Source organism: Ambystoma mexicanum, chromosome 12 (assembly GCF_040938575.1).
Source record: "Ambystoma mexicanum isolate Mex_15411 chromosome 12, UKY_AmexF1_1, whole genome shotgun sequence".
Taxonomy (NCBI): domain Eukaryota; kingdom Metazoa; phylum Chordata; class Amphibia; order Caudata; family Ambystomatidae; genus Ambystoma; species Ambystoma mexicanum.
The window spans coordinates 439,267,003-439,293,146 of record NC_090936.1 but is presented as its reverse complement, the minus strand read 5'-3'; the positions used below and the strand labels follow the sequence as shown (position 1 = coordinate 439,293,146).

At 45.8% G+C, this 26,144-nt stretch overlaps 2 protein-coding genes across 2 annotated transcripts in view; one reads left to right on the top strand and one right to left on the bottom strand.

Moving 5' to 3' along the window:
- Window positions 1–26,144, bottom strand: part of WNT5B (Wnt family member 5B) — a 515,195-nt gene that overhangs the window by 214,016 nt on the left and 275,035 nt on the right. The window lies entirely within an intron of this gene.
- FBXL14 (F-box and leucine rich repeat protein 14) lies at window positions 22,322–25,422 on the top strand. Its single transcript, XM_069628621.1, has one exon. It carries the CDS (start codon window positions 22,812–22,814, stop codon window positions 24,012–24,014), a length of 1,203 nt encoding a protein of 400 aa, XP_069484722.1. The 5' UTR covers window positions 22,322–22,811; the 3' UTR covers window positions 24,015–25,422.

The window sequence follows — 26,144 nt, the reverse complement described above, 5'->3', positions numbered from 1 at the left end:
TTAGAAAGTTAGTGCCCCAATGCCCTGGGCAGGACAGAAATGGGCGAATGAGGGGCTGACTCAGAGAGGGCTCTCTGCCATGCACAGAAGGGGACTGTGGAGCGCATATGTGTTAGACGAGAAAGCTAGCACCTAGGATGGTGAGAGAAAAGCAAGTGCCCCACGTACCAAGATGGTGCATTCAACATTCAGCACTCAGCATTACGCTTTGCATATTTAGCCTGCATATTGAGCATATTGTGAACATTAGCCTGCGTCACACCCACTCTGCAGGGCTCTCAAACCTAGGTGTAGCCTCCACCTTTGTCTGTTGCATATTAAAACGCACTCATTGCAGAACTTAGGCCTCTCTCCCACTATACAGGACTCTCAATTCTATGTATATCCCCCTTCTCTGTCTACTGTATGGGAAACATAATGTATTGTGAACATTGGGCCTCGCCCCCATTCTACAGGATCCTCGAATCTAGGCGCTTAGCCAAACTGCGAAGGTCAGCTGGGAGACATATAGCCCACTAATCAAAAATGCTAAAAATGTCCACATACTTAACGCCTACAAAAACGTACACAACCACCTCTCGCACAGCAAGCCACATGCACTTCACCACATCGCAACAACAAACAACACATAAGCCGCACAAACAGCACACGAGGACTGACATCGATCAGATACTGGCACCAAAGCTCAGCGCACAGTGTATACCGAACTGAAGCTGTCAACAGGACACCACTTCTCTCTCACTATCCTGCTCCCTCTTCACCTTACTAACCCACCCCACCTTCTCGCTTACAGATCTGCCCGAGCGCCTGGGGACCAATTCGTTTTGTTGGTGGTGCTTGGTACAAATACCTTTAACATTATATAACACTGCAAACTGGCAACATGGGGCAGTTGCTGGGGACATACCTGAGGCTCATGGCCGTTATCAAGTGAAAAGGTTGAAAGGCCCCGACGCTGTCCCTGATTGCAGGGCTTGTTAGCAAGTGGCTGGCAGTAATATTTCTCCTACCCGTTCCGGTCGGACAAACATTTCCAGCCACTTAAGCAGGTTGCTTTAGGTAATCAGTTGCTCTTTGTCTGTTTTGTAGACATTGGGATGTGTCTGTAGAGGAAGATAGCAGGCAAAAGGCCTTCACACTGACTTTGACAACAAAGGAAGAGTGACCTGAGAGGTTATAAAAGCCTAGCCCATCTTTTAATCTTTTGTGTTTGGTGCCATGGCAGTGCTTTACGAGAATGGAACAATATTTAAAAGGTCTTTTGCAAGCAGGTTGTGATTCGGGCTGTCACTTGTAGTCTTATATTCAGGGTGGTGCAAATACTCCCCGAAAGGTGCTTGCTTCGAGTGATTTGTGTTCTTTGCAAATAATCAACCATTTTGTGTTTCTTGATACCCAAAACAAATGTGTACTAAATAGAGCTTGGAAGGTATGTGGTAAGTTGCTTAAATGGCTGGCAAATTCTGGCTTCACTGCTTAACCAAACTGTGTGATCCTGAGCAAATCATTTCACCCAACCCAGCCACACCAGTATGCTGGCAAGAACAGAAATGTGCATTATTTATCCTTAGGCAGTGTTGGTGGCCTGATGGGCATTACATTCCAGAATTTGCTGCTAACTTGACACTACTACAATGCCGGGGAGTCACAAAATGCGATGCCTGTGTGCCATAGGTTTAGAAGAGATTTCTGACCTCTTGGGCACTCTGATGGTTTTCTGTTGGCTTTTAGGTGTCTGGGACGGCACTCCCTCTTTAGATAATTTATTTTGATAATTTAAATCATCTCAGTTTTGGCTGACTTGCAATAAGCCAGACCACAAATAGATGATTACATGTTACTTGCTGGGCCCACTAGTCTCGCAGATGAGACTTAACGGCACTACTTGATAGGTGCTGCACCAGGGCCTCACTGACCTGGGCAGACCAAGAGACTGGCATCTATCTGGGCATTTGGTTCTGCAGAGTAAGATAACTAATGTCCCCAATTTGTCACAAACTCTTTGTACCTACTGTCTTCATCTTGGGCAGTTGCTTGCAACAGTTTTATGTCAAACACTAGCTAAATGAAACTTGATAATAAAATAAAAATGACACATGCACAATTGCATCTTTTTTGATGTCTTGTTGACAATTTGATGGACACTGCACTATGCACCACCAACTGTTGCATGACCCAGCTGCACAGAGCCTTAAACTGAAAAAATGTTTTCAGAGCTTTTTTTTTTTTTTTAAATCAGATCTATTTATATGTTCCATTCACACAGTGAACCTTTACATTTTACAGACACTCATTGCAATAATGTATTAGTGACTAGAAATGCTGTATTCTTGCTAATTGTATGTCTTGGGGTAAAACTAACTTTTGGTGACATTTAAAATAGGAGTACAAAATTGCTAATCAAATAAGTTTATTTGCTAATCAAAAATATTTTAATAAGCAAATTCTGCTAATCAATTTTTGAAAACTAATTTATGCCTTGTACTTTAGTTTTATTTAAGCAGGCAAATCCTTGGCAGGGTAGGGGTAGTGAGGCATTCATACAACCTTATAAAATAATAAAATGGCATTTGTTGAGAAAACTTCACAACATGGTCCGTCTCACATTTCTGCCGTCTCACACGAGGGAGTAGATACACCCTACATTGCAAGTCTCGGGCCTGCACCCACGTGAAAGGCAAAGACCTGAAGTAACGAGGATTAAGAGGGTCTGGGACCTTGTAAGAGAAAGAGAGACAGTCCATGAGAGTACAACGGCTTGGCAGGAGAGTAAACCAAGCCGTTCAGATACTTGCGAGTCTGGGACTCGCATTCCCATAAGAAATTGAGAACAAGAGGGTCAAGGAACCTGGAAGTGAAAAGGACATAATCCTATACTTGGAAGGGAAGTGTGCCAAGCTGATGGGATAAAATAACGGAATCTGAGAACTATATCCTTGTGAATTACTACGTGACATTTACCTAAAAGGATGCAGGGCTCAGCAGCCCTAAAGGAATGAAACTAGAAGTAGTCTAGGGTAAAGGGTCACAACCCTAGCCTTGGAATCTTATACTTCTAAACATGGTTTATTTCATCACTTTTGATTGACCGAGAAACTGGGAACTTTTCTGTTTGTTGGAACGATCATGAACATTTTACTTGAGGAAGAGATTATCCTTGCACAGTTGGTTTAAGTTGTTAGTGTTAGGGACAGAGGTAGGCTTTTGCGACACGACAGTGACAGACTTTTTGGTTTTGGACATCCTGAAAATGTCACTAGTTTTCTTTGAGCCAGGGAAATCTCTTTTGTCTTTAGGGATTGACAAGCCTTTTTCCAACCCTTTCTTGACTAATAAAAGTCTGTACCCAAAAGTATGCCACCATTGTGGCCGGGCCTGACTTCTGCACCCTTACACCACCCTTGTATAGAATTGGATCATGAAACTACATTGTGATTGACTTTTTTCACACACAAAATCTTTCCTTTTACCACCCAGCTTTGCAAGAGCATCCTATGCCTCTAGGTAGTGAAAACCCAGATTAAAATGTAAATCGGGATCTTGTTATCCTTATATACCCTCAGAGCTGGTTCCCTCAAGTTTCACTAATATATCCATATTGTGAGCTGTGTAATAAATATTGTAGACTTTGGAAGCCGGTTTTGACATAGGTTCTCTGAAACAGAAAACCGAGAACATATCTAGCTTTAGAAATCCTGAGCTTAAAATTTAAGTGAATGCCTATGGATTCAGCTGCCCATGTGTGCTTACAGAACATATTTTAGTATATTGTATAGCCTAGGAACAGCTGCGAAAGAAGAAGTTGACGCCCTGGCAGGAGTGCAAATTTAGCCAGGGTCAAAGACCTTTTGAAAGACTACACTGGCTGTAAAATGTATAAAGGCTCTACTTTGAATGGGGGAGAGCAGATAATGAGAGGGCAGGTTGTTCCCATGATAAATTGTACGACCATGTGGAGATAGCTAGACCTATATAATAAAACCTGTGTCTCTGAGAATAAGTAATTCTGTTCCAGGTGTTTCATTTTGTGCTTTAAAGTTATTTTTTTAACACAGTGGGAAATACAAATAAATATTTCCCCCACAATATCACTGGATCAAAAGTAGGCAAGCCAAAGCTTGCACATCCTTTTCCAAAACCAACTGACATTTTGCCCTCTGCATTAATGCAGTACGCCATAAGTCAACTGACAAGAAAAAGTGAGACACCAACCTTGTTTACCTTAACATGTAGGGACTAGGGATAATCAGTTTGTGAGACAATATGTGCATCTCACTCCTCTGCCTTCTTTTACCAACAATATTCACCTTCTCATGGCCTAATCTTAGACTAGGTCAGTTTCTGGAGTGAGCGTCCCAGTCCCAGTATTACGAGTGAGGAACTTACCTGATGGGGAGGCTACAGTCATTTTAAGTCTACATATCTGGCAGGATCTCACACACCCGCCACTATTCTATCTCTAACGTTTAAATCGACCAAACCTGCCATGAAATTCCAATGTATATATTACCCCAACACATACTTTTCAGTGCTGCATCTCTTTAGAGGACTATATATATATATGTACTAGATTAACTCACATCCATTCCAATACAAAATATTTCCCCCATGCCTGGCTCCCACCATGCATCTAATCTGCAACCTCCACTCAGATTTCCCTCCCTCTTACTTCATTCTTGGTTGCCTCCAACGCAGATTAAGGTGCGGTTTCCCCCGGCACAATACACCATAGATAATCGTTGGTGCTTTAAAACTAATACGGCACATTATAAAAATATATTATTAGAGCACAACATATATATGTGTGTAATCATGTGGCCTAGTATTCAAGTGAAGCCATCAGCCGTCATGGAGATACACATTCTATTCTGATTTCTTTGCTCTTCAGAATACAGGGACAAAGAAATAAAGTTAATTAGAAAGAGAAACATCTACAAATCTACCATCAAACCACTCCAGCCCTGTCACATTCAAAACATACAAGCCACGACACACATTAATATTTCACATGACAACAAACGTACATAACAGACATGCAGGGCTGGTCACAATACCTCAAACCGTGTGGCTTCCAATCCTCTATAGTCTATATTGCCTCTGGGCTTACCCAGTGTTCTCCACTATCCCTTGTACTTAATGTCTGCCAATGTCCTTATTGAAGATGCCATTAGCATCCAAACAAAGGCGGAGGATTCACAGATCTACATGAAACTCACCTAGGCAGAGGCCAACTTTAGAACTCAAGACATCCCAATCCAATCCACAAGAATGGATGAGGTCAAACCTACAACTCATCAAAACTAAGATTGAGATTGTCTTGCTAAACTATTACATGTTTCGGGCACATAATAGAATATCATTGAAGGGCATATGCCTTTCAGCCATAGTGAGACCCTTTCTAAAGGTAAAAACATAGGCCTCTACTTTGCCCAAGAAAGGACTACGGCACCCCAAGGAATCTCAGTAGTTAGCAGCTGCTTTTTCCCAGATAAATTAGGCCTTCTGTTTGAATCACAGATACTCAGTGGTAGGAAATAACAGTAATCCATGCATTAACTACCCTGACACCTGTATGCTGTATGCTCCTTGCCAAACTACAAAGGGCACAACATGCAGCAATTAGCCTGGTGAATGGCCTGAAGAAAGAAAAACAGGACTATGAGAAAGCCAATCCTCTGGCACAGGGATTGAACCTGGTCTTGAAGAGTATTGGATCAGTCTCCTCTGGCAGCCACGCGGCTTTCTGTGAAGATACACAAGGAAAGGCAAGTGGGTCCTAATTCGATTGCCAGAAGACGAACCCTAAAGGGGCAGAACACCCTTCAAGGATGCTGGAAGATCAGGTATAGAATGCAATCCAGGATTGAAGGAAGAAGCAAGGAATATATGCAAATTGAGAAGGCAAAGGGGGAAATAGGAAAGCAGGGAAGGCACAGACAGAGGAGGATAGGAGCATAAGCAGGGCAGAAGAGGGGGAGAGAGGAGCCTAGATAGAAAGCAGCACAAGTCACAGAACAGGCAGAACACCGGTCAGCAGAAGGGTACCCAAGCGTTGCGATGTTTCCTTGCTTCAGTCCAGAAAGACTTTAGTGGCTTGATGCTAGCCGGATTGGCTTGAAGCAGAATGCTGCCCGCCATCTTGGTGTTGACATAGTGGCAGTCATGATGCTGTACATTCATTGCGACTGCTATCTTGTTGAGGATGGGGCCTATAAGGTAGACCCAAGAGAGCCAGGAGTTAAGTACTTATGTATAATTATTCTGTTAATTGATATTGGGATTGTGTCTGTGTTTAATACTATTCACTGGGCTGGCTTCAACGCCTGAGTGCTGCCAACCCGAGTTACTTTACATTTCTTATTAATACAGCAACACTTCTACTCGCATTCTTCATGCTGCAAGGTACAGCGCTGATCTGTGGTTTCGACAGTGATCTGCAGAGTTCGGGTGCCAACTAAGGAGCGAGGGAGTTTGCAGCACAAAAGGGGCTTTAAGTGCTGGTTGCAGCGCAAAGGTGGTCACGGTATATTGCATGACCTCCAAGTCATTTTTCAGAAGCTCAAAGGCACGTGCTTTGATTACGATGTCGCACGCCGAGCCAGTCTTCCGTCTTGGGACCAACAGTCCTGTCTCTATACACACAATTACATTTCTATTCAAGCGCACAGCGACGGATACCTTGTGCCCAGTGTTGCGTCACTACAGGCTTCAGTACTGCCACACAGGATTTTCCTTTTATTAAAAAAACTTGTTTTCTTACTTCTGTGACATGTCAGTTCTTGACTCAGCAATAACACAAGGTGTACGATTCTCTGAGCATTCCTTTGTTTGATCCCTCACAGTGGTCCACTCTTGGTCCAGGGAGAGGCCTCCTTCGCCCATGTGGAGAAGTATTTCGTTGTCAGAATGCAGAAACCTCTTGAGAAAGAGGAAAAGAAATAATTATAGATGAATTGTCCAAGACCTTCCACTTTCCAAAAATCTAGTGTCACCTGAATTGGACCCACAGTTGGTCACTTTCGTGGCTAAGTCCGTAAAGACTCTAGTAAGGCCTGGATTAGGATAAAAGAATGTTAGGACAAGGTCTTACATATTTCAGGCCCCCAAACAAAGATATGATTTGGCAGAGGAGGCAATGGACAACAGGTGTACAGTAGACCCTGTCCTCCCTGAGAGTGGACACAAAGAACCATTTGTTTCCTGTGCAATGCTAATGCAGCCATCAGTGGGGAGCTCAGAAAGGACGTTCCTTTGGCTCTAGATACCAGGTGTAGAAGCAGGATTACTTTAGTTACGAGAGCATTTTATAAAAGATTATCAAGATATGTGGCCCTTCATGCTTCCTTAGATAAGGGTCAGACTTCCTTCAGGTGTCTGTGTGGGTTGTTATTTAGGATGAGACAGAAAAAGGAAGGGGTAGTTTGCACGGCCGTTCAGTTCAAGGACCCCAGCGACATGTACATCCTTCCCAGTATGTGCACGAGGACTTCCAATCTACATTTTATCCTCTGCTTGGAAGAGGATGGTGATCCAGATCCTGAAACAGCAGGGTCTTTCGATGGAAAAGACATTACATTGTGAAGGCATCATGAAGCAAGAGACAGATAGCAGATTCACTTTCAGGATGGAGTAACGCCTATCTTGCCCTAAGCTAAGGTGGGATTTACCTACCTAAAGAAACTAAGGCCAGTATGTGTTGTTAAGTTCAACTCATAAACCTGTCTGTGTCCAAAACCTATACTTGCCCTCACAACTAAAGCTGTAGGGATGTCACCATTAAAAGAAACAGTTTTCAAAGTAAAAATCTGAGCTAATTTCCGCTCTGGCTTGGGTTTCAGCTTCACCTTCTCCCACTGTCAAAGTAGTTCCAAACGATCTTGGGGGTTTGCTTCCCCAAGTTCAACAGAGTACCAAAATGTCTCAGGGTTCCCTTCCCCAAATTCAGCACATTACACAGAAACGTCGGGGTTCCCATCCCCAAGTGTAACACAGTGCACTAAAAACCTTGGATTTTCCTTCTCCAAGTGGGAAGCTCCTCCAACAGAACTGCTATGAGCCTCTTGAATGCTTCCAGGTTTAACTTTGTAATCCTGTAGGCTCTTTTGATAACTTCAACGACTGCTTTCTTTAACTTCACCAATCACCATGCAGCACAGCCTTTATTTCACGGCGTCCTGTGCTCTTTCTCCAGTAAGGGCTACTTGGTCTAGGCGCAGTTGTCAGTCGACATGGTCCACCCATTAAAGGTCACGCAACCGATAAACCATGACACTTTGTGATGCTCTTTGTTTTCCTTGGTTTACACAGATTTTCCTCCCTGGACCGTTGTCAGTAATTTACATTCATGGTAGCTTTCACAAGGATAGTCTCTTGGCTTTGCCACAACCAGTCACTCTGCTGTAAATTCTTTTTTTACTTGGGTTTTTCAATGCCCATTCAAGTTGACCAACTTGTCTCTTTCACACTTGCTTTTCTGCTTCATTCAATAGTGCTTATCATGAACTTTCACTTTGTTCCTCAACTGCTTCTTAACGGATTTTCACTGCATTCACAATTGTACATTCAGACAGCAGGTAAGCATGCACCAACATGTGTTTACTCCCTCTGTCCCCACAGGCATGCACAGGCACGTGCCAACATGAGTTTACTTCCGCTGTCCCCACAGACCATCCCCACGCCTCTGGTCCCCCGTGATGTTCCTTTGTGCCACCCCTTTCCCGCACACAAGTGTAGCCTGTTTTGCTTGATTCTTCTACCATGCGTCCCCTCAACTCCCACCTGCCTACTTCGGCAGGAGTCTGTCCCGATACATTCTGGTTTCACCATCACTATCTTGTGGCCAATGCTGGATTTGACTTTTATGAACTTCACTGATTCATGGTGCGTCACCCATTGTCATGGTGGCCCTGAATCATGCCGTTCCCATCTTCATCCTGTATCCAGGCTTGCAACATTATGTGTTACTACTGACTTCTGCAATTCTATTCGCTCTCCCCCCTTGCTTCTCCACTTTTTTTGACTGCTTACTCTGTGTTCTCTCCTCCTCTCCCCTTCTCCCTTTTCCTATCTCCTCCCCTTACTTTCTTCTATGGACTTACTCTATCAGAATTGTCCCTGGACCTAGTATGATAGCAACCTCATCTGTTTCCTCCCCCCTCCCCTTACTTGTTTTTTCCTCCCCCACCCCTCCAGCACTATCTGAAATGTCATCAGGCCTAATACGATAGTCGCTTGTTTTGTTCCTCCCCTCCCTTTCTCCACCCATCTGCCTCACCTTTTGTTTTCTCGGACTCTGCCAGAAATGTTGTCAGGCCTAGTACGGTCGTCACCTGTCTGTTTCCATTTCCTTCCCACTCTCCCCCTCCCTTCCTTATCTAGGTCTTAGCTCTTGCACTATCTGAAATGTCATCAGGCCGAGTATGATAGTTAATCTCACATCCTTACTGTTCATGGCCTGTACGAATGTCATTGTATTGTCCCTTGTTCCCTCCATTGACTTGAAGCGCTTTGAAACAAAGTGTATAGGCGCTATTTAAATAAACTATCATATCATACATCATTCGTTTTTCACTTGTGCAGTATTTTTGTCTTGTTTCCAATCTTTCTCTTCAATTCGGTTTTAATATAAATCTTGGTACATTTCAAAAGGTATTTTGCAGTTTGTTTGGTATTCAATAAATCTTTTGGCATTTCAAAAAAGTGCTTTGCAGTTTGCTCGATATCCAACATTCTTCCCATAGGGTTCCAAACACCCACTCTTAGGAGTTTTAACTGAACAGTTACTGGCAAATGTCCAATTCCTGACCCTGGGGTGCCCCGGTATGAGTATTTCCGCTCTCACACTCACCAATACTCGGTTGCTCCTCTGGGTGTCTCTGCACTCTTCTCTGACTTCTACTTTTTCGTCCCGTTTAAGCATCAGGAGCTCCAGCGAGCAGCGCTCGCTACTCGGAAGCCACTGTTGGAAAACTTCTGTGTTCCCCAGCTTCAGCTGGGAACATGCAGCTCAGGTAATTGCAGGGGCTCTGGCCCTCTCACGGCCCGCTCGGGTCACGGCACCTCTCTCTCCCATTGACAACACACAGTGTCCTCTCTGCCAATCCTACTCCAGCCTGCTCCTCGCCTAACAGCTGCCTCCTTCATACAAGGAAGGTTCCCCCCTCCTCTCTTGTTTTCGCAAACACTTGTGGCCTTTCAATGGGTCACAGGTCGAAGTCCTTTGCCTAACCACAATAATATACAGGACATGCCTGTCCTTCCATAGTCCTCTTCCTCATCTCAGTACCACAGTGGTGAAACTGACTAAAGGTGTGCATTACTCTTAGTTGCTTCTTCCTCGTCTCAGTTGTAAAGACCTGTGAATGTGGGACAGCAGGCGTGTAGGGAAGGGAAAAGGACTTACAATACCCTACAAAGGTTGGGAGAAGGTAGGACTCATTCTCAATAGGCAAAGGGGGATATCATGTCTGAACTGACAACATCCTCTCCCCACTTACCAATGTCCATCCACCCAGATGATGCTCCCTCGCATCTCCACCCTGAGGGTCACGATCCAAAGGTGATGGCCTTTCCCTAGACACTTGAGAAGCGGTTCGAAGGGAAGTAGATGAGAGGTTGCCCTCAGGTTCCTCACAGTGGTAAAACCTCTCCCTTCCCTGCTGCTTTCTTCCCAGGAAAAGAATAGGGGGCAGGTTAGCTGGGTTTCCACGTTCTTGGTACAACATCACTTGAGACCGATGGATTCTTCAGACGATTGAAAGGTTTTAGATTCTGTTTTCACAAGAGACCAGTTCAGACCTCCCTTCCTACTCTGATTTGCCCCCCCGCCCAAAGGAATTATTCCTATGCTCCACTGGGAGGTAATAGACCTCTTCAACAAGGGAGCCATTAGACAAGTTCCCATGTGTACTCTAGGTTTTCTGAGCAACATCTCAGCAAAGAAGAAATTGCTAACAGCTCGAAATCTCTCCAATCCCAGAGAATGCAACTGTTTGCTACAATGCAACCGTTTCAAGATGGAAGCCATTCATCTGTTGACCCTCCCACCTCTCCTGCTAAGTGGGGTCTGGATGACAAGGTTAAAGATGCTCATCTGACCATTCGTATTCACCTTCCCTATCCAAACTACCTACAGTTTCTTTGGGACAACAGGAAGGGTGTATATGTTGCGCTCCTCCTAGGTCTATCGTCTGCCCTCTGGTATTTCACCAAGGTGATGAAACTGGTAGCGACAGCTCTCAGGGTAAGTGGAATTCAACTCATCTACCTAGAAATCCTTTTAATGTCAAAATCAAGGACCCTAGCAGCTCCTCATCTAGAGATCACAATACTTCGAGAATTGGGGTTCATCGATTGGAAGAAATCCCAGTTCGAGCTATGCCAGATAATAGAATTTCTGAGATTCCGACAAGACACTGTACAAGGCTCTCTTCATCTCCCTCTGGCCAAGATCGAGTCCATCATGAAAAAGATCAAAGCAGTATTGATGGCCCAGCTAATCTCTCGAATATCGTTGGCTCCGATTATGGGACTATTGTCTACATCGATTCAGGCAATTTCCAAGCCCTCTTCATATGGAGCCCATCAGAGTTTGACAACTCTTCACCTCAGGAAGGGCCTCCATTGTGCAGATGGGATTCAGCTTTTCTCAGAAGCCAGGCTGAAATTGCAATGGCGGTTAGACCATATGCAAGCCTGGAATGGCAAGGCAATCTTTATGATGAGATCTATGGCCATAGCAGAATCAGATGCTAGTCCCTTGCTTGGGTTGCACCATGAGCTGCAACTTCATGTCCACTGGGGAGGTGAACTCTGCAGAACAAGAAACGTCATATCCATTGTCTAGAATTATTGGCAGGCTCATTTGCTCTCAAAAGCTTAGTCATGACAGGATCAACTGTTACATTCTTTTAAGAATAGACAATGTACAACCGGTACAGTATGTCAACAAAATGAGGGTCCCAATTTGTGGATGCTGGTGTGAAGAGAAGGTTTGCCATTTTTCTCTCGCCGCAGGGATTGTAATCGAAGTGGAGCATCATCGAGAGTTGCACAATACAGTGGTCAACTAGAATTCCAGACACATGAGCGGCTCCAGCGGCTGGAGACTGCAACAGTTGGATTTTTAGAAGATTTCTCATCTTTTGGGGCCTCTGAGGTAGACCTTTTTGCTACTCCCCGCAATACCTTCTGTTCTTTCTTTGGAGACTGGATTAGAAAGCAACTGATGTGGATGCTTTTCAACAGAACTAGTTGAGAATCAGAGGTTATACCTCCCCACCGTTCGTGATGGTTTTGAGACAGATTTGACAGACCAATGTAGTGCTGGGCACTCCTCTATGACCGTCTCGGGCTTGATATCCAGTCCTTTTGTAAATGTTTGTGCATTTTCCTTGACTCGTATTAATGTTTTCCAGTGTTCTGTTGTGCCTAGGCGTGGGAACTTATCAGATAGTACACCACAGCTCCCTCCTTTTGGTAGTGTGGACAATGTCAGGGGTTTTTGGAATCTCCATGGAATTTTGGCTACAGCTTCTTCCCTGTTCAGGAAATCTTGGGCACCAAGAACTACAAAGGGTTATCAAATCGCTTGGGAAGCTTGAGTTTGCTGGTCTGCTGGCAGAGACTTTGATACCTCTACGGCACCTCCATTATTTTCTGTGTGCTCTTTTTTAAGCAAACCAAAGCATTTTGCACCATTAATCTATACAGATCAGCCATTGTGGCTGGGCATGTTCTTTTGGAAGGGGCATCTACAGATAAACATCCTTAACTATGCTGCAACCTTACAGGTATGAACGTTCTGAAGCCCCAAACTACCAAATACAGTGCTCCTTGGGATGTTAAGTTAATGTTCAACCTATTCAATGCTTGGCTACTCAATTAATTGAGTTTCTAAAAACAAGTATCTGCCAAACAGACTATGCTGCATTGCCTTCTTTTTCAGAAGAGTTTAAGGTGATATAACTTTCTACATTAGTAACATATTTCTCTCCTTTTGGTGTAGGTTTTAATTTGAGCCGATCCACTAGTACTACCACAATTAAATACCATGCCTTTTATGAACAACAAAAAATATGTATTGCAAAATGTTTAAAATAATATGAAAGAGCCACAGCCAATCTCAGGAGATCAATCACAGCAACTGATTTATTTCAAAAAACATTTTGGACTGGTTTTTTCTCCTACACCAGCCAGGTTGGTCATGTCCCTAGGTGGAATTGATGTGTCGATATTTGGGGTTCATTCCTATGCGGGTGCTATAGCTTTTAAATATTTTCTAGCAGGTGGTTCTCTGCAAGATATATTGCAATAGGCGAATTGCACTAGCAATTCCACCTTAGAAGTGGTCTATTTTAAGCCTACTGTAACTAAGACACTGGTCCCCAGGGCCCTATCACTGGTGTTGCAGGAACCCTGCAGGGGCTCTCTACAAACCTTCCTGTTTCAGAAGGGTAGAAGAAAGGACTCATTCTGCCCCTGAGACTCTGTTTTGGATCGCCCAGCAACCACAGAACCAAGGAAGCAACCCCAGCTCACCCTGCATCTCTGAACTGCCTCAACACTGGTGTGGGCACTTCTGACAACATCCAAGCTGATGCAAAGGAACTGCTGCAGTCATCGCCTATTTCGAGGCTTTACTGCCTCTTCATCCCTGAGTTTTGATAGACACCAAAGGGATGCCATCTCTGCATCCAAGACCTGCTGAGTGTTTTAGCGTCCCAACTCAACACTGCCTGGCTGGTTACCAGCTTCTTCGAGCGCCAAACAGTCATTCCTGCAGTACCTACAGACTGTGTTGAGCCCACTTGGCCAGGTTGCAGCTGGACAGTCTCTGCTTCCCTGCAACCCAGCAACTGAGGCAGTCGAATCTTCCACGGCCTGTCTGCACCTGCAGGTACCAGCATCTCCAGCCTGAAGGCCATCACCGAACTGCACTGCATCCTTGTTGCCATCACCACTGCTGCCCGACTCGATTCTTAAAGCACCCAGATTCCCAGTTCAACACTTCTGAAACACAAAAATCAAGAACTAAAAAGGTATTTAAGTGGCCCTGTCCCCCTGGACTGGCCTTAAGGATTCTAATGACGTTTAAGCCGCCCTGCGCTACCTTTATAAAGACATTCATTAACTTTGCCATTTTGCTGCCGAGACCTTTTTTTTTAACCAACTTTATTTTCATTTTTAACTTAAGACAATGGTTGAGCTTTCGTCACAACATGTGTTAAGAACATTGTTATCAACATGAACCTTTTATTCAACACCCTTGAACTTTCTTGCAGAGTCTAGTATTGTCTTCATACTTTTCCCCACCCCTCCCCCCCACCCGTCCCCCCTTCCTTTTATTAATTGAACCAATCAAAACCATGGTTGTAACCAGAACAATTCCAAGAGGCAACCCCTTGCCATATCTTCTGCTGCCTTTATCTGATATGGATGTTTCTAAGAGCCCGGGGTTTAAAGTATTGATTCTCCCGCTCCCCCACATAGTCCTGAAGTGGGTCCCAAATGGCCAAGAATTTCAGATATGACCCTGATTTTGTGGCGCAGGTGTTTTCCATTGCCATAACTCCCCACACTTTCACCCACCACCATGGAGTTGTAGGGCCCTCCACTGTCTTCCATCGTTGGGCCACTGTCATCCTTGCTGCAGCCAGAAGGTGGGTTATGAGGGCCGCTCTGTTTCCTGAGGCTGCATAGTTCCCTTCTGCCACTGCCCCCAGCAGAATGACTTTCGGGGACCATGGTAGGTCTGCGCCCGTTATGTCCCTGATCAGGCTCAGTATTTCTTTCCAGTATATTTTTATCCTTGGGCACGACCACCACATATGGAACATGTCTCCTCTTTCTCCACACTGACGCCAGCATTCTGGGGGGTACGTGGGGATCATTCTGTGTTTTCTACTTGGGGGTAAATACCAGCGGTAACAGTTTGTATGCCGATTCTTTAATTGCCGTGGATTTGGATAATTTGTGCGCCCTCCTCCAAATTTGACTCCATTCTTCCTGCGTAATCTCCTCTCCTATGTCCTGCTCCCAATCTTTCATGTACTGGAGGGAGTCGTCCGTTTGCGCCTTATCCAATAGCTTGTAAAGTCTAGTGATCCCTTTTTCATGTGTCCCCTCCCGTATTGTTAGTTCTAGGCCTACCGGGGGTCGTAACTCTGCTCTTTTTACCTCTGGGTGCGAGATCCAGTGACGCAATTGAATATATTTGAATCTGTGGTTTTCGACGAGGCCAAATCTATGTTTACATCCTTCGAAGGCGAGTGGGGCAATGTGTCTGCTTCGTTCCAGTCTTCCCAAAATCTTTTGTGAAGGCCAGGTGAGAAATCTGGATTATGCGTGATAGGGGATAGTGGGCCCACACCTAGTTTGACCCCCCTGCTACGGATAGCCTTATCCCAGCTGTGTAGGGTCGTTTTAGTGGCTGCTAATAGGATACCTCCCGTATCTCTTGATTTTGTTTTTAGGAAAGGTAGCTTACTCAAAGGGATATCTGTCGCAGTCTGTTCTATTTTCTCCCAACCTGGAAGAGGGTCTTTACCCGCCCATTTCAATGCTGGTGCTAATTGAGCTGCTAACACGTATCTCCCCATATCCGGGACTCCCAGCCCCCCCCCCTCCCCCCCAAGTAGTGTGGGCCGCATCAGGATCCTTTTTTTGGATCCTCGGCTTCTTATTTCCCCCAGATGAATTTAAATACCGCCTTTTGGAGTTCTAGGATCTGTTTTGGGGGGATGTCCACTGGGGTTGAGCTTACTACATACAGTACTTTGGGTAGCAAGGTCATCTTTATCGCCGCTACTCTAGCAAACCAGGGCAATTCCTGGGCATCCCATCTCTGCAGGTCTTCCTGCAGGCGCTTCCATAGAGGTATAAGATTTGCCTTGAGCAGATTCTTGACGGTTCTAGTGATATGGATTCCTAGGTGTTCGAGGGACTGTTTTTCCCATTTCAGGGGAGAATGTTCCTTCAGGAAAGCTATGTCCCCACTACCTTCGGTTATATTCAACACTTTGGATTTTGAATAGTTTATTGTGAACCCTGATGTCTTTTCGAACTTCTGCAGTTCTCCGATTATTCTGGGTAATGTGTGTCTCGAGTCTGCCATATAGAGCATGATATCATCTGCGTAGAGGGCTATCTTGTTTTGAATCTCCCCAATGCGCACCCTTGCCGAGTTCCCCTCCGGATATTGATTCTTTCTGAGGTGTAGCCATTCACCATTAGTTGCGTAGATGGATGCTGGTAATTTGCCAGAACCATCTTGGTGAATATCGGTCCACAGCCAAAACCCTCCAATATCAGTTTTAGGTACCTCCAATCTATGCTGTTGAATGCTCGTGTGGCATCTAATGCAGCGATCGAGAATTTTTGGCCCCACCTGGCCCCCCAGTCTATTATGTCAATTACGCGCCGGACATTATCCTGAGTATGTCTCCCCCTTACGAAGCCTGCCTGGTCTGCGTGTATTGTCTCGGGCAGTATTACTGCCAATCGATTCGCCAGTGTTTTCGCATACAGTTTTGCATCTGTTTTGAGGAGAGCTATGGGGAGGTAACTGGTGCATTGAAATCGGTCTTTCCCAAGTTTTTCGTGTTTAGCAGTATTTGCGCCGTTCTATCTGCAGTATGGTTTTCTAGTTTGGCTCTGGCCTTTTTAAGGTCTCGCCCGGCTCTGGGCGTCTGACGGGTCTTATGGAGCTTTTCAGCGTTTCTAACCTCTTCTTCCAATTTGCGCGTTATAAGGGCTCGCACCCTTTAGTATTGTGTTGCTTGCGCTATGAATTCCCCCCCCCCAATTACTGCTTTCCCCGCATCCCACACCACCCTCCAGTCCACCTCTCCATTGTCATTTTCAAGGAAATAGTTCCCTATGGCTTCTTCCATATGTGCCCTCAGTGCAATATCCCTCAGGATTGTTTCATTTAGCCTCCATTGTGGTCGGGGTCTATGTATTGTCCCTTGCAGGTCACGACTGGGGCGTGATCGGAGAGGTATTGGACTCTGATTTCTATTTTTTTGACATAGGGGATCAATGTAGAGGACACCAGAATCATGTCTATTCTAGAGTAATCCCTGTGCACTGCTGAGTAGTGTGTGTATTCTCGGGTGTCTGGATGGAAAAATCGCCACGTTTCTATCACATCCAAATCTCTGAAAAGCTTTCCAAGGGCCTGTCTGTTTCGCTGATCTGCTGCGGTTGGGGGGGGTGTTTTATCTAAGCTGCCGAGATCTTTACATGAGCACCCTAGGCTACAAACCCAGATTGCCCCTTCAGTCTACAGTCTGCTTTCTCTGTGTGTTCTCTTACAAGGCTGTGCAAGTAGTACCTTAATGAGTCGTGTACAGGTTTGTTAGTTTAAAGATCCTACTTTTAAAGAAACTTGGCTGACATTGTTTTATTTTGGTACCACATCAATACTGTTTGCATTGCTTCTGTACCAATGTGCACCCCTCCTGGAGAGTACAGCCTACCATCAGCCCACGTTACTTATTTCATTAATTAATAAGCACACAGCCATTAGCTTTGCATATACAACATCTATAACATACAAAGGACATTACAATGCAATCACTATCCTATTTGATTTTAAACCAGTTTAAAAAAATCTATGACATATAGCTAAATCAAAAGTAATAATTAAAACCATCAATTACAAAAAATCATGAATATAACATGTCAATAAAATAACATAAAACCATACAATCAATGACAGCAACATACTACAATAGTCATAATTTAAACACTTCCAATAGAATCTAACAAGAAGGAATATCAAGTTGGCATCACAACCATGTAAAAACTTTGCCCATATATATATATATGAGAGATCATCCAGTTCAATGCCGTTTTTGTAAGCTTTTAAATGTTTTATTTTTAACCCTTTAAGACTATCACAAGCGAGTAACAAATGTTCAAGGGTTTCAATTACATTATCGCCACAAAGCCTACAGTTTTGTTCATTTCGCTGGATACCTATCCGGGTGCCCTGGGTCACGAGTGTGATACTTACATTAAATTTCATTTGCAAGTATTGCCTTGCTATCGCGCTACTTGGAAATGCTACAATATAGGAAGGTTTAATAACTGTGCATGAAATATATTGACAGAAAACTGCTATTATTACCTGATAATAGGTTAATCAAATATTGCTCTTTACTATGCTGCTTGAGTGTTAGTTTAAGGCAGGTCTTTTCATTTAGACTGTGCCATTATGCCGCCTAGCACAGCATCCTTCTTGCCATTTCAAACAAGTGCGGATCATGTTTTGAAGGGTGCCAATAGTGCCCACGTTACCAAGAGCAACAACAGTGGTGTACCTATCGGGTTGTGCCGGTTTCACCTTTATGATTGGGATCACTGCTGATTTAGTAGGAGTAGGGACTGAGAAGACGCTTTAGTCACTACTCATCCCTGTTCTCCTGCACAGCAATAGTCATTTCACTACAGCCGTACGGTAAGGGAAAGCGAACAAACAAGTTAAAATGAGACAGTGTGAAAGTGGAAGAAGGTTTCACAAGAGCCCGTGTGGCCCCCACTATGGCTGCTAAAACTGCGTGAACATGGGCTTTTTATCCTACAAACTACCCAAGTGTCTGTCCTATATTCTGCTTTTGTTGACGAAAACAAAATGGTGCTTGTATTGCTAGAATTGTGTCAATGGCATGACACGCGCAGAACAACCACAAAGCTGTAATTAGACCCTAAACTTCGGTTTTACCTTTAATCCTGCTGGGTAGGATCGGCCAGTGTAGCAGACCCCACAGCAATGCAGACAACAAGAGCAACACATCGCAAACAGGGCTCACGCAGCTCCTGGAATTGGCTCCTCTATTCCACACACTACTCCACAGGACAGCCTCATATCAGAAAATCCATAGCCCCAAATGCTGGATGAATGCATCACGACAAAGTGCAAGACTTATCCTGCAGCGCCTGTCTAGGGGAATAAAGCTCATTAGATCTGCACCATCCAATATGAATGACTGTCACTTTGAGTACTGCTTTGATCCTGATGGTAGTGAGGTCTGTCTGGATTGAAGGCAGTGGATTTGCATATAAATCTTGTTGCCATTTTAACCTAGTAGTTAATTCAAGCTCTCCACAGTTGTTGAGGGTTTATAGTCATAATACCGAACTTAAAAATCTCGAGAAAAAAAAAATCTTGAAAAAAACGGCCGGAAAAAAAAAAAAAAAAAAAAAAAAAAAAAAAAAAATCGAATTTTTTTTAATGACTTTTTTTTCGAAATGGGGGGTTCCCCCCTAACCCCCCTTTTTTCTATTTTTTTTATTTTAACCCTTTTTTTTTTACTACCTGACCCAAAAAAATACATATATAAAAAAAAACTAAAAAAAAAAAAATTATTAAAAAAAATAATATTTTTTTTTCGGCCTTTTTTTTCGAGATTTTTGTTATTCGAGATTTTTTTTTCGGCCTTTTGACCGACCACCGTTGTTGAGGTAGAGAAGTAATGCAGGTTTATTTCTTAGATTTTCCATGTACAGGAGAGAAGAAATAAAAGAAAGTATAAAGTGAAACATCAACTACCATGCAGCTCCAACACCGACGGTATTATCCAATTTGATTGATCAAATGGTAGATCTGGTCCGAATTCGGTGAGTACCATTCGATCAATTAAAAATCAATCAAATTGGGTGATCAATACAGAACACACAAGGACTATACCCGATTACTTTAAACTGCAGCTTATCTGGTATGCCTTTCAAGGAGGAGAATATTTTGTGTTTATGCATAGACCGTGACAAAGAGCTGGTACCAGTGATTGACCCTATTTTCTCTCTCCAGACTCTCTCATTTCTTCCTTTCATCTTTGCCATTATTTCTATGCAGAATTACTCAAATCATGTTCTTGTTTTCTTCATTTTCTAAGGCCTGTCACTCTACCCTCTCTCCTTGCCTACAGGCTATTCAGATCTGGACGTTCTCTGATTTTCTTACCCTCAATGCTTGCCTTTCCTGCATCTACGATTAGTTCTCCTTTAAGTCCTCCAGCTTTTTCTATCCACTTTCCTAACTTTCTCTCCCTGCTTCTGCTCGCAATCTTATTTTTTTCTGCTCCCTCCTTTTCTTATCAGACCTCTATCACTGTTTAGTCCTGTCGCTTTCATTTGTATAATGTCTGTAAAGCTGGTCCAATCTTACCATGCTACTAAACTCCTCACCTCGTTGAAAAGGCTCTCACCAGGTCTACTTTTCTGTCCTTCTACTCGGGCTTACGGCTTATCAGTAGGTCCCACTTTGCTCTATTTAGTACTCGATTCACTTACTTTGTATCTGTCCTCATGATTGTTTTGCTCCAATGGCTCACAAACGTGGCTGTTTTTATGTTCAGCATTGAGGCAAGAAAAGCCAAATAAAATACAAAGGGTAGGGGTTCCATAGAGCCCCACAAATCATCATTTCCCGTTCTACTGGTGTTCAGGGTAAAGTTTAGCAGCTCGGTGAAACTCCCTCTATTTAGCCATTTCAGTTGACGCTAATTGCAGAAAATCAGGATATTTATGGAACCCCCCACCCCCCGGGATGATGCATATTGGTACGGTCAAGCTATGGTTTTATTCAGCTGCTTGGAGTCTCGTTTTGTAGCGCTTAGTTATATCCAAGCACCCCGCAGGCTCACAATATGGTGAATGTTTGTTCGCAGATGGGGGTATTTTCCTCTGAAAAGGTGTCCGTAGCCTTGTGCTGAGAGGGGGGAAAAAAGAGAAACAAAAAGAGGGAAGTTTGAGGAAGGAGTTGTGGTCCGCCCATGCAGTGCATACATTGGTGCAATAAGAGTTTTTGGGTAGCAGGAGCTAAAAACAAGTAATGAAACAAATTTAAGGTAGCAGGAGGAAGAGTAGCTGAATAGCAAAAGAGTTAGAGAGGCAGAAGGTTGGAACAAGGAGAAGCGCACGGGCAACAAGGAAGTTGCAATGCAATACGTTGTGTTCCATGAGACGTCTTTTTTCCAGACGGCCAAAGGCTCCTCCTCCTTGAGAAAGTCAGGTGGTTCTGCGTCCGAGTTTGTAGAATGACCCCCTGGTTGGCAATGTCCCGAAAACGACATTCTGTGGTTGTAATGAGCGGAGAATACAGGGAGCCAGGCGTCACCAATCTTATAAGGACCACGGGCAAGATTGGGTACTGACACACACTGCTAGAAGTGGGTGGCAGTTGCCTGGTAATAAAGTTGGTAATAGAGGTTTGTGAAAGCATACATTATGTGTTGTTTCACAGGACCTCTTATTGCTGTATTTGATATTCCTTAGAAGTACTGGGACGAGGAATGTGGGGAAAAAAAGTGTAGTAATCCTTATTACTACTAGCCCTACTCTTCTTCATCAGAGAAGTTGTGACCTGATTCACCCTACCAGTGGGGGATGCTAGGTTCTTAGAAGCTGTAGGAAGCGCTATATAATAACACAAATTAGTAACTGGGCGGGAGGAGCCAGCTAATCAGGTGGCTAGGAACGCGGGCTTGACCAGCTAGTGTAAACATGTGTTCCATGCCGCCAGCCCTGCCGCCATTTTCCCCCACCCCGTTCTAATGTTTAATCCCCCCTCCCCCAATTTACCTTATTGCAGTGGCACTCTCCGCCCAGGACGGACCTTCCTCTCTCCGCTTTGGTAACACGGGTGCGAATGGACTTAACACTCAATCCGGCGGGCAGGACCGGTTGTTACCGGCCCAGGGCACTCTTTAAACGCCATTGCTCCGCTCTGCCCTTTAATTTGGGCCGATAACACCCGGCCCGCTGGATCTGTGTTTATTTTATTTACATAGTGTGCCTGACCCAGGGGTATCTGGGCGCTTATAATAAAGATGTTAACACCACATTATGCGTATGGCAAGAAGCACTGCCAAAATAGAACATGAGCCCTACCCTACCCACCACTCCATATTTTTACCCAGCAAAGAGACGTGGATGGCAAAATACAAATGAGTGTTAAAGCACAGACATTGAATGCAAAACCAGAAATGTGTTTATAAGAAGAAAGAAAGAGGCGTGCGTTTATAAGTAGAAAGAAAAACGCAGAATAATTAAAGTAAAATGAACTAATCGCTGGAGATAATTTTCACAATGTGTTGGAATCGGCGAGGTCGTGCAAGTTTGATGGTTGTTTTACTGGGCTTGTGGTTCTAATGCATTGTGCTTGTTTTCACAACAGAGCATGTATCTCTGGCAGCGCCGATTGGCTGCGGGCACAGTTACCAGGAGTCTTTCGCATTAAGAGGCAACGAGTCTTTCCCGTGTTGTCCTTCGTCTATTGCGATGTCGCGCGCAGGCACCGCCTCCTTCCCTTTTTTTTCTCATCAATACTCTGCAGGCAGAAGTCCGGGCAGCCCCGCACGGCAGTTTTGAAACACAACAGACAAAGGCAGAACTCAGAAGGCCCCCACCGCCAGCTGATCTGGTCTCCATTTGAGTCCGGCGGCGCGCGAGGACGCTCTTTTGGTGCACGAGCGCGCCAAGACATCGGCAGGGGGCGGGGCGTAACAACGACCACCACCGTGAGACCATCCGCCGCCGGCGCCAAGGCGTAAAGAGAGGGGGCGCTCCCCTAACCAGCGGTCTCAAAGCCTGAACCGCCACCCCGCAGCATGCACGGGACCCGTGAACGTTTGAACTGTCGGAGCTGAGAGCGCTCACCGGAAGTTGCCCGAGAGACAACACGATCGCGCGGCCGCCCCCTCTTATCCGGCGCCGTGGCCGCGCCAGAGGTATGCGAGGCGGAGCGCGCGTGCTACAAACGACGCCCGCGGCCTAGGCCCGAGGAAGAGGTGGCGCTGGAGGCCGCCATGGAAACGCACATCTCGTGCCTCTTCCCCGAGCTGTTGGCTATGATCTTCGGCTACCTGGACGTGCGCGACAAGGGGCGGGCGGCTCAGGTGTGCGCAGCCTGGCGCGACGCCGCCTACCACAAGTCCGTGTGGCGGGGCGTCGAGGCCAAGTTGCACCTGCGGCGCGCCAACCCGTCGCTCTTCCCGTCCCTGCAGGCGCGCGGCATCCGGCGGGTGCAGATCCTGAGCCTCCGGCGCAGCCTGAGCTACGTGATCCAGGGCCTGCCCGACATCCAGAGCCTCAACTTATCCGGCTGCTACAACCTGACCGACAACGGCCTGGGTCACGCCTTCGTGCAGGAAGTGGGCTCGCTGCGGGCCCTGAACCTCAGCCTCTGCAAGCAAGTTACGGACAGTAGTTTGGGCCGCATCGCGCAGTACCTCAAGGGACTGGAGGTGCTGGAGCTGGGCGGCTGCAGCAACATCACCAACACGGGCCTGCTGCTGGTGGCCTGGGGGCTGCGCGGCCTCAAGAGCCTGAATCTGCGCTCCTGCCGCCACGTCTCGGACGTGGGAATCAGCCACCTGGCGGGGAACACCCGCAGCGCGGCCGAGGGCTGCCTGGGCTTGGAGCAGCTCACGCTGCAGGACTGCCAGAAGCTAAGCGACCTGGCGCTCAAGCACGTCGCGCATGGACTGACCCGGCTCCGAGTGCTGAACCTCAGCTTCTGCGGGGGCATCTCGGACGCCGGTCTCTTGCACCTATCCAAGATGGCGGCCCTGCGCTCGCTGAACCTGCGCTCCTGCGACCACATCAGCGACGTGGGCCTCAAGCACCTGACCATGGGCAGCCTGCGCCTCTCGGGCCTCGACGTCTCCTTCTGCGACAAGGTGGGCGACCAGAGCCTGGCCCACATCGCGCAGGGGCTGGACGGGCTCAAGTCCCTGTCGCTCTGCTCCTGCCACATCAGCGACGACGGCATCAACCGCATGGTGCGCCAGATGCACGGCCTGCGCACCCTCAACATCGGCCAGTGTGTTCGCATCACGGACAAGGGGCTCGAGCTGATCGCGGACCACCTCTCGCAGCTCACGGACATCGACCTGTACGGCTGCACCCGCATCACCAAGCGCGGCCTGGAGCGCATCACGCAGCTGCCCTGCCTCAAAGTGCTCAACCTGGGCCTGTGGCAAATGACCGAGAGCGAGAAAGTGAGGTGAGGAGGGCCCCCACTGGACTCTATGTAGACTCAGCCCAGGGGGCTGCGCTCTCTGGGAGCGGCAGTGCTACCAACGGACATATCGGCAGCCCGGTCACCCTTCAAGCACAGCACATTCCCGATCGGCCAGCGCTCCCCAGCCTTAACCTCCACACGAACTGCTTCAGGCGGGATCACGCACCGCGCCCGAGGTGGCGAGTCAGAAGGTGCTTGAACACGCACATGTGTTTGAGGGACATGAACTGTCAGTTCGCATCGAACCCCGCACACTCGCCCAGTGTTGCTCACTGCCCTGCAATAAGCTGGCCCGCCTTTGATCCCCGACAGGAGAGGGGCGCGTCGTATAGCGAAAGAAGCCATCACTCCTTTTTAACACGTAGCGATGCAATGTGTGTTTGCCAATTTAGTGTTTGGGGCGAGGGCGTGTCACCCAAAATGGGTATATGATATTGCAGGACCTTTTATTGGGCTAACGTGTATTTAAAAGAAGAGGGCTTGCACGTGGGTGTCTGCTTGGAGTGATATGGACAATGTACGGCAACACGTTAGCCCATTAATTGTACTCCATGCGAGACGCTTAATCAGTCTATTGGACGGCTTCAGGACTTCCGTTGCGGTATTCCAAGTCCGTGGCAATGTTGCTTTTACTTTAACGAACAGACTACCCTGCGATATTATGCGGCTTTTAGTCACTGCGAGCCCCCCCCCCCCCCCAACATCATGTAACTGGTTAAAGAGCTCCCCAGTAGAATGCAGATGTTCATGTTTCTTCATGTTTTGTTTAATCGAGTCACTCTTCTAGTGGGTACTACAAAGACATTTTTATGCCGAATATGTCTGGCTACCTCGTTTTTAATTTGCATTTCCAAGAAAAGCTCTATTGTAAGGAAAGAGTTGTGTGGGATCGATGGGAGAAACAAAAAATGTGCCTAGGATAAAAGATGCCAGTTGGTCTAGAATTTTGCTCGAGGCTGTGCCGGGTGGCTCGAGTTCTGTATCAAGTGTGTGGAGACGACATTTCTACGATAATATAAGTTGGGATGATCCAGTATTTTTACAATTTATATATATATGCAAGTATCCCCAGCTGTGTCTCCACAGGACAGCCGCCGACTGGCGTGTCCAGTTGGGGAAGCGATACGAACTAATGTGAAGGGTGGGATGTATCGGCCTATTTGTTATGTGGCTCAGACAACTCTTACTGTATTTTTGGTTACATGCGATATTCGCCCTTTATGTTCGTTATAGCACCTCACCAGTAACGGGCCAGACCATGACGACCCAGTGATCCTAACACATTAATTGTACTGTGTGTGAATTTGTACAAAAGATCCTCTTAAAACATTTTTATATTCTTACGGTAAAAAGCGACACTGATATTTATATAATAAAAGAGGAAATATAAAGTATGGTTTTATATTGTGCATTTGACTTTATAATTACATTTTTCTCTTCTACGTTGGAAGACATGTCTTTCACGTGGCTTACGCGCTACGGTGTCTGAGGGTGGTTGTGTTGCACGGTTAGATTCCTATATCGATTCGCCTACACCAGAGACTTAACTTCCGGCCAATTGTGAAGCCATCCCCGCAATTTAGCTGCCTTTTGAAAAGTGGGCAGGGGCGGTGCGGTTTCGGCAACAATAGCTCCAGGTCTGGTCTACATGCGAGTTTTCATAAGAGAGTAGTTGGGCAGCAGTAGCTCTTTTCGTTTGATCACCCACCCTAAGCGGACAACACAGTTGATGCAGCAGCGTGGGCCCATAAATCCGGTGGGATTTTTGTTTGCCAGGAGCTGCCAGAAAGACCAGCTCAGTGGCAACATGGCTCCTGATGCAATTTTATTTATTCATCCTTGGTGTTTCAGCTATGTTTAGCATTTGAGTAACTTCCAGCATGCCACCCTTTTTAAATAGTGGTGATTGTCTGAACCGCTTACTTATAACTACCGAGGATCCGTCTGCGAGATCATGATGTCATCCGTTTGAGTGGACACTCGCTGACAATACATAATCATTGAGGAGATCCCACTTCCTAATACATAATGGTGGATGTGCTGCACATTTCTTAAATTCGGAACTCTCAAAACTGCGTTGTGGTGCAGAACGCAAGATGAATTTTGCATTCTGTGA